General features: G+C 40.7%; 1 protein-coding gene across 1 annotated transcript; it reads right to left on the reverse strand.

Annotated features, from left to right (window-relative positions):
* Window positions 1–401: 401 nt before the first annotated feature.
* On the reverse strand, window positions 402–2,313 carry LOC109418906 (uncharacterized). Its single transcript, XM_019693130.3, has one exon. It carries the CDS (start codon window positions 2,206–2,208, stop codon window positions 484–486), a length of 1,725 nt encoding a protein of 574 aa, XP_019548675.2. The 5' UTR covers window positions 2,209–2,313; the 3' UTR covers window positions 402–483.
* Between the last annotated feature and the right edge of the window lie 13,048 nt (window positions 2,314–15,361).

Raw genomic sequence — 15,361 nt, forward strand, 5'->3', positions numbered from 1 at the left:
TGGAAAGTGTAAAAACTGCGTAAGGGTTTCGGGCAATCTGTCTAGCTCGTAAGAATCTCGTCGGGGACAACGGCAAGGTAATTGACTCTCATACATGTTGCTCAATATCGCTCTGAAAGGTGTAATACAACGATCCGTGCTCAGCAGTAACCGGTGCATGACTTTCACGAAATCCAACCAATTTGTCTGTTTTGTGGATGACATTGACATGATTGCTAGAACATTTGGAACGGTGGCATAATACTATACACCGGCCAGAAACGTGAAGCAACAAAGGTCGGACCAATGCTTAACTCTACCAACTAGCATCGTCAAAGCCTTAGGTGATTCTGCAGCTTAAGACTTCTAATAAATCTTATATAAAATTGAAACTATTTATTAGTAAATAAAATAATAACAAGTTCAAAGAGTTTCCATGTTTTATTACGTTACATTTAAAAAAAGTATACAAGCGTCCACCGAAGGGTCTTGATTTACTTCATTTCAAAAGCATTCAAACTTCCACTCGGCATGATTATCCGGTATCCCTCCACTTCTCATTCCAGATAATCCGTATCTTACCACCGCGACGTCCCCATCATTCCTAACAACCAGATGGTCAATGCTCTTACTTGTCTGGTAAGCGTTAAAATCCGACTGTATCTTGATCGAATTATTAACGAAGTTGGCGTCCAATACCCAATCCCCAGTGTGGTCTAGCTTCATGTTGGGCTTGTTGCTGTAAGGTGCTCCCACACGACTAAACCCAGTCTCACCTGGCACTGCAGAGTTGATGTTCGTTAAGGAATTTCCTTCGCTAGTTATGATTTTGATATAAGGTTTATTAGAAGAAAGTTCCAAACGAAAACTGGTGCAGGCGCTCATCGTTGAAGTTACTCGTTTATATTGTCCTAAGACAATGTTTTTAAAATTGGGATTTTGCACTTGTATATTCTGATTGATTGCATAGATACATCGATTGGTGCCTTCGTTTCTAATTTTCACTGATTTTATGCAAGGAATAATACCCTTTAAACTGTCAGGAAGCGAGTTGATGGTACTGTTGTACATTCTTTCAATCCTATCTGGAACGTGAGGATCGTGTTTGATTTCTGCTATATCGATGGACAACATGTCTATCATGACTACCGCCAACGCATGTCCAATTTTCTTCTCCACCAAACTGTTATATGCTGCAATCTTGTGGTAATTTTTCGAAACTCCAAGAAGCTTCAAAAAATTGCGTACACCATAGTAATCGTGTCGACCTGTAACATATTCTCCGAATTTCTCGATCTGCGTTAGAAACATACGGTCGATAGCGTTCTTGAAAACAACAGCAGATATATTCGATTGGTTCAATTCTTGTGTCCATTGCTCCAAAGTCTTCTCCGAATTTTGTCTCAATTTTTCAAGCAAATCATTCAGTTCTTTCTTCCTGTCGTCGGTGATTTTTGATCCAGGATGAAAGGTGGCATTCAGTTTTAGAATTTCCGCTTCCAATAAAAGAGATTCCTCCCCTTCCAGTCGGCTCTTTGCCAGCAAAAACTCGTAAATGTTCTTGTAAACTTGACCGCGATCATCCAGGTCTGGAACGGCCGTGGATAAATCAACCACCGGCAACCAATTGTTTTCGTTTTTGCTCAAAAACTGATCCACTAGTTCTATCACGTACTTGGATGGAAGATCTTTTACTTTTTCCTTAGCACTGTCAAGTTGGTTAGATTCGAGATAGGTCGAGCAGAGTTCCATGCTCACCTTTCCCAACTCGTCAGTAATGCCTTTGAGACGATCGTGAAGCTTGGTAACGTTTTGCTCAAGTGATTTAATATCTTTTTTAAGCTCTTTTATCTTCTGGTCCGCACCACTTCTTGCCTCAACTTTAAAATGTTCCAATTCACCATTCAGCTTAGATAGTTGCTCTTCATATTCTTTGGCCATCTTGTGGAACTCCTCGACCTTGACGTAGCCCTTGTTCATCAACTTGTACTTCTGGGTGAGCCGTCTCAGCTGCAGATGGATTCCTCTGAGCATCTGGGCACACTCATCACTATCACTCGTTTCGGATTCGGCTTCTTCGGTGTAGATTGGTTTTTCGATGTGAGTTAAGGTTTGTTCAATTTTGTTTAATTCCGATAAAGGAATTTCACAGTCTTCATCAGCTGTAGCAGTGAAAGCAAAGAAAAAGACACCAACTGTTAGACAGAAAACTTGAGTAAAGGGATTCATTATTGCGAAAGTTGATGAACTCGCAATACTTCAATCCATTATAGTCCACTTTCCACCGAGCGATACACATTTATGACTGCACTGCTATCGTCGAGAGATTGATAGTTAACATTGATGGATCGATATGGTACGGTTGGAATGATTCCATGAGGCTTCAGTTTATTCAAGAAACTGCTGATTAAACATCTATTCCAATAACATTAGGTGCATTAATGGCGAGTCTGATTTATAGCTTTCCTAGTCGATTATTACCAAGTAAGGACTGTTCATTAAAGAAAGTGGACACCTGTTTTTCAACATAAAATATTTATTTTCTAACAAATTCATAAGTTTATTTTTTATGAATGATAATCAACATACATGTGGCCGAATTCACGTGAGTTTGAACATTTACTTCACATTTCTGAAGAACGCTCGGACTTTCCTCTTGATACCACCCATTAGACTCTGCACAACTTTCTCCGTAACCTTTCGTTGTGCCGCAGGCCAAATTTTCTGGAACCAATCAACAGAGCTTGCTTCTCTTCCATCTTTCTTGAGATGCCGCGTAATTATTGTCCAGTATCTTTCCACAGGACGTAGTTCAGGGAAGTTTGGTGGATTTTGCCATTTTTTGACAAAATCGACTTTTTCCGTCTTGAGCATCTCTAGTGTATAAAAAGCGTAATAAGAGGATGCCAGATCCGGCCAAAACAATGGAGGATCCGTATGTTTTCGGTAGATGGGTAGAAGTCGTTTTTTGATGCATTCCTTTCTGTTATTTTCACCGTTGATTGTTCCCGTTGTGAAATAAGAAGAACTCTTTGAGCCGCATGAACAATTGGCTTGCCACACCAAAAACTTTTTCCCATTTTTTTCGGTTCTGATGTACCCTACATCATCCGGCACATCTGTCCCCTGCTCAGCGTTGAAAAATTGCGGTCCCGGAAGTGTACTAGTATGCCAATTCTCGAAACAACAACTTTTTGGAACACCATTTGTGCAGAATTAAAAGCTAGTCGCTTAACTAATCCGATCTATCGCTCGAAATTTCTCACTTTTTTCCATTTTATTTGAGTGTGTTGCCATAATAAACAATGTTTTTACACACTGAGCAAAAATTCACAATTTTTTGTATGGTTTTAACTTTGAACTATTGGTAAACAGATGTCCACTTTCTTTAATGAACAGTCCTTACTTTATTATGACATTTCCTATTACTTGAGTTATTCTCAGATATGGCCTAATATTGTTAATTTTCTTCTTCTACTTCTTTATTTTGGCGTAACGTCCCAACTGAGACAAAGTCTACTTCTGTTATATATGAACACTTCCATAGTTATTCACTGAAATCTTTCTCTGCCAATGATTTTTTTGTATGGTGAGTATATCGTGTGGCAGTAGACTGACCCAAATACAAAAATTTCGAAAAATTCCACGGGGCACCCTCTAGAATCGTGCCTTTGGATGATAAGAGCAATCTGTGAAAATTTCAGCTCAATCGGATAAAAAATGAACTGGCGCAAATGAGTTGAAGGTTTGTATGGGATTCTCAGCCCAAATATATGGGAAATTGAATGACTTCCAGTCTCTCATTCAGTACGCCGGTTTGGCGTGTTCGGCTTGGCTCAAAATTGAAAAAGTAGTGGTTGATATTCTAAGAAACATCTTTGTAGAAGACCATATCATGATAAAACCTAATTTAGTTGCTGTTTTAGCTAACGAAAGCTGGATGAGGACTTCTGTCTCCGTTTACTCTCGGTTGTTACAGGGAGCACGTGTTAGCCGGTCGAAATTTGTGCGATGCATCCTAGGCGGCTATGTAGGCCTTGATTTTAATTGTTAACGCACGTGGACGGGTATCGAGACAATGGAGAATTACATAGCTGCCTATGATGTAGCGCGCAAGTTTCGAACATGTGCTCCATGTAGCAACCGAGAGTAAACGGAGACAGAAGATCTTATCCAGCTTTCGTTGGCTAAAACAACAACTAAATTAGGTTTTATCATGATATAGCCTTCTACAAAGTTGTTCCCTACAGTATCAACTACTTTATTTTTCATTTCTGAGCCAAATCGAACGCGCCAAACCAGTGTACTGAATGAGAGACTGGAGGTCATTCAATTTCCCATATATTTGGGCTGAGAATCCCATACAAATCTTCAACTCATTTGCGCCAGCTCATTTTTTAGCCGATTGAGCTGAAACTTTCACAGGTTGTTCTTATCATCCCAAGGCACGATTCTAGAGGGTGCCCGTGAATTTCGACAACTTTTTTTTTCGTGCCATACAAATGTGGGCCGGTCTAGTGTGGCAGGCACGAAGATACTGTATGTCCAAGGAAGTCAAGAAAATTTTGCTCACGAAAAGTTCCTTGACCGACCGGGTATCGAACCCTCAGCATGGTCATGCTGAATACCCACGCCTTTGCAGCTGTGGCTACATGGGCCCAATATTAAACCTCCCTAGATGTCAAGCTAGGCATACCACGAGGACGTGATATAGGTTCAGCGAGCCTGGCTGGGTCATATTGACCCAAACATCCTACTAGAGTGCTTATGTAACTTTGAATGTTATTGTATTTCAGAAACTATACGACTATCGGTGGGGTACCTATCATCGAACTATCCCACAGACAACGGGAGCGTCCAATAGGACGCTACGTAAGTTCTCTTATTTTTTTTCTAAATCGTTGCAAACTCCACTGATACTCCTTTTTATGCCATAGTCTGGAGATGTATAAATGAAAAATGTGCGTAAATTAAAAAGGGCATAACAAGAGGGAACTTTGTGTATAAATTAAGCCGGGGCATTTATGAGGAAGTATGGTTGGTAAGAATAGGGTTTGCTGCTGGACGATTGAGTCCAAGGGGGGTATCCAAGAATTTCCCAAAGAGTCCAAAAGGAGGGGGTTTCAAGAGGCTTGAGGGATATTTCAAGGAGTTTCAGGAGCTTTTACGGGCAGTCCGACAGAGACCCTCCGAACTTCAAACCCTTCAAATGCCTATAAGACGTTCTGATCCCCTGAAGCGCTCTAGAGTCCCCCTATATTCCTCTAAACTCCCACTGCGGGGCTAAACTCTACAAGCCCCCGACACGCCCCTGAGATCTCCAGGTACCCCCTGAAACCCTTACAAACGCCCCTTGTAACGCTTTTGAGGCTCTCTAAAACCCCCAGAGACCCCGTGCAACGGCTCCGAGTCACCTAGAAGTACCTCTAAGATGAGAGAAATTCAGTTGATAATTATATGCTTTTACATATGTACATACATTCATTTATTCAACATCACATTTAAGATAAGACATATGTAGGGTAGTGGTGCCCTTATTTAGCATGTGGCTCCGATTTTCATCCAACGAAAAAGAAATTACTGAAGCGCTGTTTGTTTTGTTTCTTCACCCTATTCAACAATAGTACGGCACAATACTCAGTTCATTGCTGCTGCTCTCCATCCTCGGTTACGCCTCATGCTCACCAGATTACGCTCCACCTAGTCCGCTAGTATGTCATTTCTCATCTCTTATTTCTCATCTCTCATCATGATCATCATCACCATCACCATCTCTAGGAGGAGATTAGAGATGAAAGACGGGAGTTGATGATGATGATCAACTCTCTTCTTTCATCTTTCATCTCCTCTCTCATTTTCATCTTTCATCGCTCATCTCATTTCTCTCATCTCTCATCTATTATCTGTTATCTCCTATCCGTCATCTCGCATCTCACATCTCTTATCTCTCACCTTTCATCTCTCATTTCGCATCTCCCATCATCATCGTTCCCTTATTTCTCAGCATCATCATTCCTCATCATCATCAGTATCTCTCACCTCTCATCCTTCATTACCATCATTATCTCTCTTATCTCTTATCATCATCATTTTCCATCTTTTATCTCTTTTCTCTAATTTCATATATCTCATCTCTCGTCGTGCGATCAAACTACTGAGCGTGGCCTACAATATACTCACTCGAATTCTATGCCGCCGTCTATCCCCGGTTGCAAGAGATTTCGTGTAGTAATATCAGGTTGGATTCATGGGTGAACGCGCTACAACGGACCAGGTGTTAGCCATCCGCCAGGTGTTACAGAAATGCCGCGAATATAACGTGCCCACACATCACCTGTTCATTGAATTCAAATCGGTGTATGATACAATCGATCGAGAACAGCTACGGCGGATTATGCACGATTACGGATTCCCGGATAAACTGATATGATTGATCAAGGCGACGATGGATGTACGAATGATGTACGTTGTTCGAGTATCAGGGACGCTATCGAGTCCCTTCGAATCTCACAGAGGGTAACGGCAAGATTATGGTCTTTCGTGCTTGCTGTTTAACATCGCCTTAGAAGGTATAATAAGGAGAGGGGGGGATAAACACAAGTGGAACGATTTTCACGAAGTCCGTTTATCTGCTTGGTTTCGCTTATGAATTGATATTATAGCACGCAAATTTAAGACGAATGCGGAAACGTACATCCTTCTAAAAAATGAAGCCAGGCGAATCGGATTAGTTATTAATGTGTCGAAGACAAAGTACATTATTGCAAAGGGCTCTAGGAAGAAATAAACCGCGCCCGCTACCTTGAATTTCTATCGACGGTGATGAAATCGAGACGGTTGAAGAATTCGTGTACTTGGGATCACTGATGACGGCCGACAGCGACACCAGCAGAGAAATTCAGAGACGCATTGTGGCAGGAAATCCAGCGTACTTTGGACTCCGCAGAACTCTTCGATCGAATAAAGTTCGCCGTCACACGAAGTTAACTATCTAAAAAACGCTGATTAGACCAGTAGTCCTTTATGGGCACGAAGCATGAAGTTTTCGATCGGAAGGTGTTGCGTAACATCATACGGCGGAGTGCAGATGGAAGACGGGATCTGAAGAAGGCGAATGAACCATGAACTGCATCAACTAGTGAGAGAAACCGACCATCATCCACACCGTAAAATCGGAAGGCTACGGTGAGTGGGTCACGTCATCAGGATGTTGAATAAGGACTGTTTAATTTATAAAACGGACAACTTTACAAGGCTATAAAAACAAAATGCGTAGTTCAAATTTAACCACCCCTGCTTCGTGGTTCAGTACATCATCTTTCATTATATTAATCATTTTTGAATCGAATAAAAATAGTTTTATTTTATAAAAAATCGGCCAGGTGTTAAATGAGGTGACTTTTCCGATTGCTGAAAATTGAAAATATGTATAAAATTACTATTCACATATGGTACATCGTTTTTAATATCAGAAAAGCGTGTGTCATGCTGCACCAGCATGAGTAATAAACATTCAGGCGAAATTTAAACTCAATGGAAAAGTTAGTTGTTGAGGTATTAAAGTCTCAAGTTAGATTCGATTTTTTGAATGAAATTCAATTGTAAAGCAATAAGGGCATGAAGATATTCAATAAACAATGTTTGTATGCATCCAGTCGAAAGTAGGAATAATGTGATTTTAAATGCAGAAAACTGCCTCTTAATTGCATTGCTGGTTTGGTTACTGTGCGCCATTACAGGTATAGTAATCAAAACAGTTTCGTTCTTTAAAGGTTGTTCCAAATAATGCAACCTTATGCCAATTTTGCATAACAATAATGGTGGAAATAAAAATTTTACTTCCGATTATTATTAAATACGGTGTACAATAACATAGGACCAACTTTGTTGAAAATAAATAATAACAAGATTCACTAGAGTCAGAAAATCTGCATCAATGAAGCAAAAATTATGCAATTCTTTAATATGACCATCTTTATGGATTAAATTTTTGATGAAGAATTCAATGAAAGTAAACTTTTCGTTTGTATCATTCAGAAAGCAATATTCTACTACTCTGGACAAATTTTTAGCCGAATCCGTTGTGCTATTGCAACACAGGACTTGAATAAAAAAGTTTTAATAATTTCTATGAAAACAAGTCAACTCACTATATCAAGCTGGAGGCTGCTTGGTGCATTATTACTGACCAACTATTTAGCTTTACCTTTAGTAGATTAGTACAAGATTCCAGTACATTAAAAACTTCGTGAAAATGTGCGAAGTTACGTCGAATTTTGAGAAATGGGATTTATTGATGTTTTACGAAAACCGCTTCAGTTACACAATAAAAAACATTTTGCTTATTGTCAGCGGAGTTTGGGCGGAAAGAATTAAGAAGCGGTCGGTTTTGATAGCGGCTTTGTATTGCTTCAAACTAGAATGTAAATTCAATGGTGAGTATAATGATTTGTTCATATAATTATTAACTTACAATTCGGTAGGCTTTTATTCTCCCACGCCCTCTCGGCTTGGTTCTAACCTCTACCCGGGTTATAAACCTGGATCAAAATTCTTTGATATTATTTGATATTAACACTAATTAATGATTTCTTACTCTTTCTTTCTTTTCAGGTAACTACGACGGATCAAGGACTTTATCGGACTGACTGCAGACACGACCAGGACTAAACGCTACGTGGATAAATCAAGCAATTAGCATCTAACTATCTCGCGGACAAACCTGACTAACCTTATTCGGGCACACCCGTGGTGTGAACAAATTTCGCCAAAGTTGGACGCGCTATTTCAACGAATTTAATTTCTCTGGTGTAGTTATCACGCTTTTCCCGGACAGAACACTATTAAACGAACTCCTTCTACCACTTAATCTTTAATTTAATTCACTTTACTGCCTGCTGTAACAGAGCTTAATTTTTCACTTCTGTCTGCTTCGATGTGACGAACTAATAGAAAGTATGACCGGATGCCGCGTTAACAAGACGTCATCTCCGTGGTGACGTCTGTCACTCGCGATGAAGCGACGCTTTGACAGCTGTCGCACCCCCTTCAGAATTGTGGATAGGCTGGGTTGCCAGCTTGCCGACTCCTGCGCCGACACTTATTGTTATATTTTTCCTACGTTTCAGACTAGCTATAGAAACTTATGCAAAAAACTGAAAATGATTGTTTGAAAAATAAAAAAGATATCGCATAAGCAAGTTGTCCGTTTTATAAATTGAACAGTCCTTAGCAACCCGACTAAAATGGTTCTCGAAATTTATCCGACCGGTTCAAGAAGACGTGGTGCGCAGCAAGCAAAATGGGTCGATCAAGTGGAGGACGATTTGCAGACCCTTCGCAGAGTGCGGAATTGGAGACACTGCCATGGACTGAGTGGAATGGTGACTACTCCTACGTAAAGCAGAGGACACTTAGGGCTTAGTCTGACCGGAAAGGTGAGTATCACTTATCATTCATAACTCACCTCTTATCTTTTATCCCTCCTATATCATCTCTCATCTTCTGTCATCATCACCATCTCTCATCACTTATGTCTCATCTCATCTCTCTTCTCTCATAATCATCATCATCTCTAATCGCTCATCTCTCATATTTTATCCATCATCTCCCATTATTATCTCTGATCCCTTATCTCCCATGTCATATCTCTCATCTAACATCTCTCATTTCTCACCTTTTATCGCTCATCTCTCATCTCTCATCACCGATCATTATCATCATCATCCATATCTCTCATCTCCCATTTCTCATCTCTCATCTCACATCATCATCTCTCATCTTTTATTTCTCATCTCTCGTGGTCATTATCACCATCTCTTATTTTTTATCTCTCATCTTTTATCTCTAATCTTTCTTATCTCATCTCAAATTTTATTTCTCATCATCACTATCTCTCTTCGCTTATCTCTCATATCATTTCTCAGCATAATTTCAACTATGATCTCTCATCATCACCATCTCTTATCTCATATCACGTAGTTAGTGGGCACAAACGCACTGCTCTTACCTATTCTTCATCAAATATGCACGAGCAGAATGCAGAAACTTCGCCCATGTTCAATCTACTTCATTCAACAGGACTAATATATACAAATCACTTCAAACTGCAATGTTCGGAATCAACTATGACAATTCTCAAGCGAACGAATGAACTATTATTAGTCACATCAACCGATGCACAATTATGCATCACATAAACGACACCTGATAGTCTTTCAAAAAATGTTTTACCGGAAATGACGATTCGAGTACAATGCCATTCTAATGAAAAATATGCATTTTGTGGTATTCCTTCCGACAATTTGCAACCTTCCGTGAAGAGAGCCAACCATCACAAATCATGTCGCCCCTCTACAATGAAACGCAGAATTTAGTATTAAGTCACTTGGAATCGGACAAAGTTTTTAGAAACACATTCCTCCAACTTCCTGCCAAGCAATGACTGAGCCGACGATTTTACTCCAACTCTAACCAACGCTGATCTGCCAGGCATCCATCTAGCCAGCCAGCCAACCAACCAACAATGTAACAATGTAATCAGTGTTTCTAGCTGATTTAACGGTTTGAATGGACACCCGAACAAAAGGCGGAAAAAGGGGGTTCACTACCAACGACGACGGGCTCGTCATCCGTTGGCGTTGGTTTGGCTCGTTGACTGGATTGAGAGACATGGGATTCATCGGCATTCTGGTGTCTTTTAGATGGGGTGATCGGTGTTAAACGTAGAGTGAGGCAACATTACAGAACATCTTAAAGAAATTCATACGGAATTGACAGTATAGTTATTTTCACATCTGCTTCAACAACGACGGAAAAAGCAAAACACTCAGCTTTTATCAAAACTAAGGCTGTCAGTCAGAAGAATGACTTAAAAAAATCTTGTTTTTATCCGACACTCAGCGAAAAAAACTAATGAAATTCATGATTTTTTTGCCATAACTTATTCTTATGGATGCCATAAGAATAACTTATGAAAACTAGTTTTCATGAGTTATCCTTATGGCATGACATAAGAAAATCTTATGAAAATGAATTTTCATAAGATTTTCCTCATGGCATTCATATAGTTCAATTACGGCAAAAATCTTATGAACTTCCTAAGGTTTTTTAGTTGCTGTGTTTTAAGAATTCGTCTTGAATTTCAGTACTGTTTTGACTTTATCGCGTCAGATTCTTATTTTCCATTGATTTCCTGCTGTATTTATGATGATTCTCAGAACCTCTTCGAAACTAAATCAGGCCAAACATTTCAATAGGTCCTATCTGCATTTGAGAGGCTCTCTTTGTTCACTTTCTCTTTCAATTATTGCAATGTAATGGTACACTTTTCAACTATTTTTGCAGTACAAATCAAAAGACGATTGTTTTGACCATCGTTCAATGCAAGGAGACAATCATAATACAAATAAACAGCTGAGATATTAACGAAAGAGAGGGAAACCAAAGAGAGGCTCTCTTCTGCAGATAGGACCTTTAGACATGTTTGGCCTGAAATGCAAGTTGCTGCTAGTGGCGTGCATTTCACCCCGTCCTCCCTAACTAACTGACTGAGTGACGAGGACAATGTCATTCGGACCATCGCCGACAATGGACTCCTTCTATTTGAGGGGAGCGAGGTGCAAATGGGAAAACTTTTTCCCCTTTTCATCGTCCATCGCCACATCGCTGGCTGGGCCGACCATCCCCATTGTGGTTTGGTTTCGGATGATGATTTTGTGTGTTTGCTGCTCAGGTGAATCAATGACGCTCGTCGACGAGTGGAGAAAATTGGTTCTTTTTCGATATTCTGCCAACTAGCAGCTATTACGGGCACAAAAGAAGAAAAAAACGCCGAGTGGGTTGCTTTCCAGGGAATGATCTTGTTCTCGAAAATGAGGCAGCTTCTGCCTTCCAAAAATTATGTGGAATGCGAACGGGAACGAAGAACCGGGAGCCATCATCAAAAGTTTTAATTAAAAACATATTTTCATGCGAATAGTTTTGCATCACCAACATCAACAGCATCACCGACCGACGGTTAAGGCCATCATCGCTGAGCTCTCTCATACAACGAACAAAAGCCATTCGGTTTTGATGAGAATGAAGGTGCTTTTCGGCAATCGAGTTTTGCAGGTTTTTGGCGGGAATGAATTTTATCCCAACTGCCAGTTTGTAAATATGACAGGGTAAGTGTATTAAAAATAGTTTGGAAGAAAAACTAATAACAGAATATGCTATTATGATAAATGTGTTTCTCCGAATAAGTTCTCTGACTTTGTTTGGTACTGTGCATGTCGTTCACCAATTGTTTTGTCGTCCATCCATGTTTCCAACCCCGATTACAATACTCCCAAATCGATCATACAGGTTGAATATAACCTCAATCTTCAATGTTTGGTTCCTGATTCAGGCTCCCGCTGAGAGAGCAAATTGAGTCAGTCCGCGAGACCCAGTTGTTAAGCAGTAAATAATGAGTTCTGAGATGTGAGCAATGAAACATGAGGAGTGAGAAGTGAACAGTGTATGGAAGGGTTTTACTTTGTAGTTTTATTTAAAATCACCAGTTTGTCGAACAAAGTAAGGGTCGCACACGTATACCAGAATCGTGGCTGAGCTATGAATGCGACTCTCCACAGTGTGAGCATAATTGGCATTTATCGTGTGGAGAGTCACCTACATTGGTCTCTTATGGCTTCAATATGTGTTTGCGACCCTTACTCTATTCGGGGAACTTTTAGATATAACTGCGGGCTTCTGAGCTGAGATAATAGTAAACGAGTGTATCTGAGTACAAGTGAGTGTTTTCATTTCTGATTAGGCATCGTACACAAATTACGTAACGCTATAGGGGGAGGGGGGAGTCTGGCTTAGCGTTACGAGCCATACAAAATATTTTTGGATTTCATACAAAAAGCGTTACAAGAGGGGGGGGGGGGGTGAGTCTGAAATCGCCGATTTTAGCGTTACGTAATTTGTGTACCATGCCTTACTGAGCAGTGTAGAATGGTGAGAAGAAAGCAGTGTATGCTATTAATAAGCAGTGAAAAATGAAGTGTGATAATTAATCAGTCCCCAGTAAGGAGTAAGCAGTGAGTTTTAAAATGTGCGGAGCAGTGAAAAGTGAGAAGTTAGGAGCGAAAAGTAAAGAATGAGATGAGGGGTGAAAAGGACTATGTGACTAGTGAAGACTGAGACATGAACTGTAAGTAATGAACAATGAACAGCTCTTGGTAAAATATCTATTATTCAAAGTCAATATCAGAGATATGCACAACGTTATCGTGGCATTATTAGCTATAAGGGGCTGTCCATAAACCACGTGGTCATTTTTTTGGGAGTTCTCAACCCCCCCCGCGTGGTCATTAGTCCATACAATTTTTTTATTCGTCCATACAAAACGGTCATTGGCCGAACCCCACCCCCCCCCCTCATGACCACATGGTTCATGGACAGCCCCTAAAACAAGAAGGAAAAATGATCACACTTCAAATGATTCCGAAGCGGGGACCAATACGATTTGCTTTGAAATGAACATAGAACAGATATTCTATTACGAGACCAAACTCCCTCGAAAATCTGAGAGGAATCCATTAGAAATCCTGAGTGGTTTTGCTTCGGCATGCTGAAAAGAAGGTCTTCGAAATCCTGAGAGGATTTCCCCCGAAATCCTGGAGAGATTTTCCCTGGAATTCTGGTAGGATTTGCTTCGAAATCCTTTCAGAATTTCTCTCGAAATCCTGAGAGGATTTCCCTTGAAATTCTTGAAAATTATCTTTTAAATCCTTGGAGGATTTTCCTCGAAATCCTTGCAGAATTTTCCTCAAAATCCTTGCAGGATTTCCCTCGAAATTCTTAGAGGATTATCTTCAAAATTCTTGAAGAATTAACTTCGAGGGAAATCCTGAGAGGATTTCCCTCAAAATACTGGGAGGATTTCCCTAGAAATCCTGGGAGGATTTCCCTCGAAATCCTGAGAAGATTTCCCTCGAAATCCTGAGAGGATTTCCGTCGAAATCCTGAGAGGATTTCCGTCGAAATCCTGAGAGGATTTCCGTCCAAATCCTGAGAGAATTTCCGTCGAAATCCTGAGAGGATTTCCGTCCAAATCCTGAGAGGATTTCCGTCGAAATCCTGAGAGGATTTCCCTCGAAATCCTGAGAGGATTTCCCTCGAAATCCTGAGAGGATTTCCCTCGAAATCCTGAGAGAATTTACCTCGAAATCCTGAGAGGATTTCCCTCGAAATCCTGAGAGGATTTCCCTCGAAATCCTGAGAGGATTTCCCTCGAAATCCTGAGAGGATTTCCCTCGAAATCCTGAGAGGATTTCCCTCAAAATCCTGGAAGGATTTCCCTCGAAGTTCTGTGAGGATTTCCCTCGAAATCCTTAGAGGATTTTGCTCGAAATCCTGAGAGGATTTCGCTCGAAAAACTCAAATCCTGAGAGGATTTCCCTCGAAATCCTTGGAGGATTTCCCTCGAAATCCTTGGAGGATTTCCCTCGAAATCCTTGGAGGATTTCCCTCGAAATCCTTGGAGGATTTCCCTCGAAATCCTTGGAGGATTTCCCTCGAAATCCTTGGAGGATTTCTCTCGAAATCCTTGGAGGATTTCCTTCGAAATCTTTGGAGGATTTAACTAGAAATCCTTGGAGAATTTCCCACAAAATCCTTGGAGGATTTCCCTCGAAATCCTTGGAGGATTTCCCTCGAAATCCTTGGAGGATTTCCTTCGAAATCCTTGGAGGATTTCCCTCGAAATCCTTGGAGGATTTCCCTCGAAATCCTTGGAGGATTTCCCTCGAAATCCTTGGAGGATTTCCCTCGAAATCCTTGGAGGATTTCCCTCGAAATCCTTGGAGGATTTCCCTCGAAATCCTTGGAGGATTTCCCTCGAAATCCTTGGAAGATTTCCCTCGAAATCCTTGGAGGATTTTCCTCGAAATCCTTGGAGGATTTCCCTCGAAATCCTTGGAGGATTTCCCTCGAAATCCTTGGAGGATTTCCCTCGAAATCCTTGGAGGATTTCCCTCGAAATCCTTGGAGGATTTCCCTCGAAATCCTTGGAGGATTTCCCTCGAAATCCTTGGAGGATTTCCCTCGAAATCCTTGGAGGATTTCCCTCGAAATCCTTGGAGGATTTCCCTCGAAATCCTTGGAGGATTTCCCTCGAAATCCTTGGAGGATTTCCCTCGAAATCCTTGGAGGATTTCCCTAGAAATCCTTGGAGGATTTCCCTCGAAATCCTTGGAGGATTTCCCTCGAAATCCTTGGAGGATTTCCCTCGAAATCCTTGGAGGATTTCCCTCGAAATCCTTGGAGGATTTCCCTCGAAATCCTTGGAGGATTTCCCTCGAAATCCTTGGAGGATTTCCTTCGAAATCCTTGGAGGATATCCCTCGAA

This window comes from Aedes albopictus, chromosome 2 (assembly GCF_035046485.1).
Source record: "Aedes albopictus strain Foshan chromosome 2, AalbF5, whole genome shotgun sequence".
Lineage (NCBI taxonomy): Eukaryota > Metazoa > Arthropoda > Insecta > Diptera > Culicidae > Aedes > Aedes albopictus.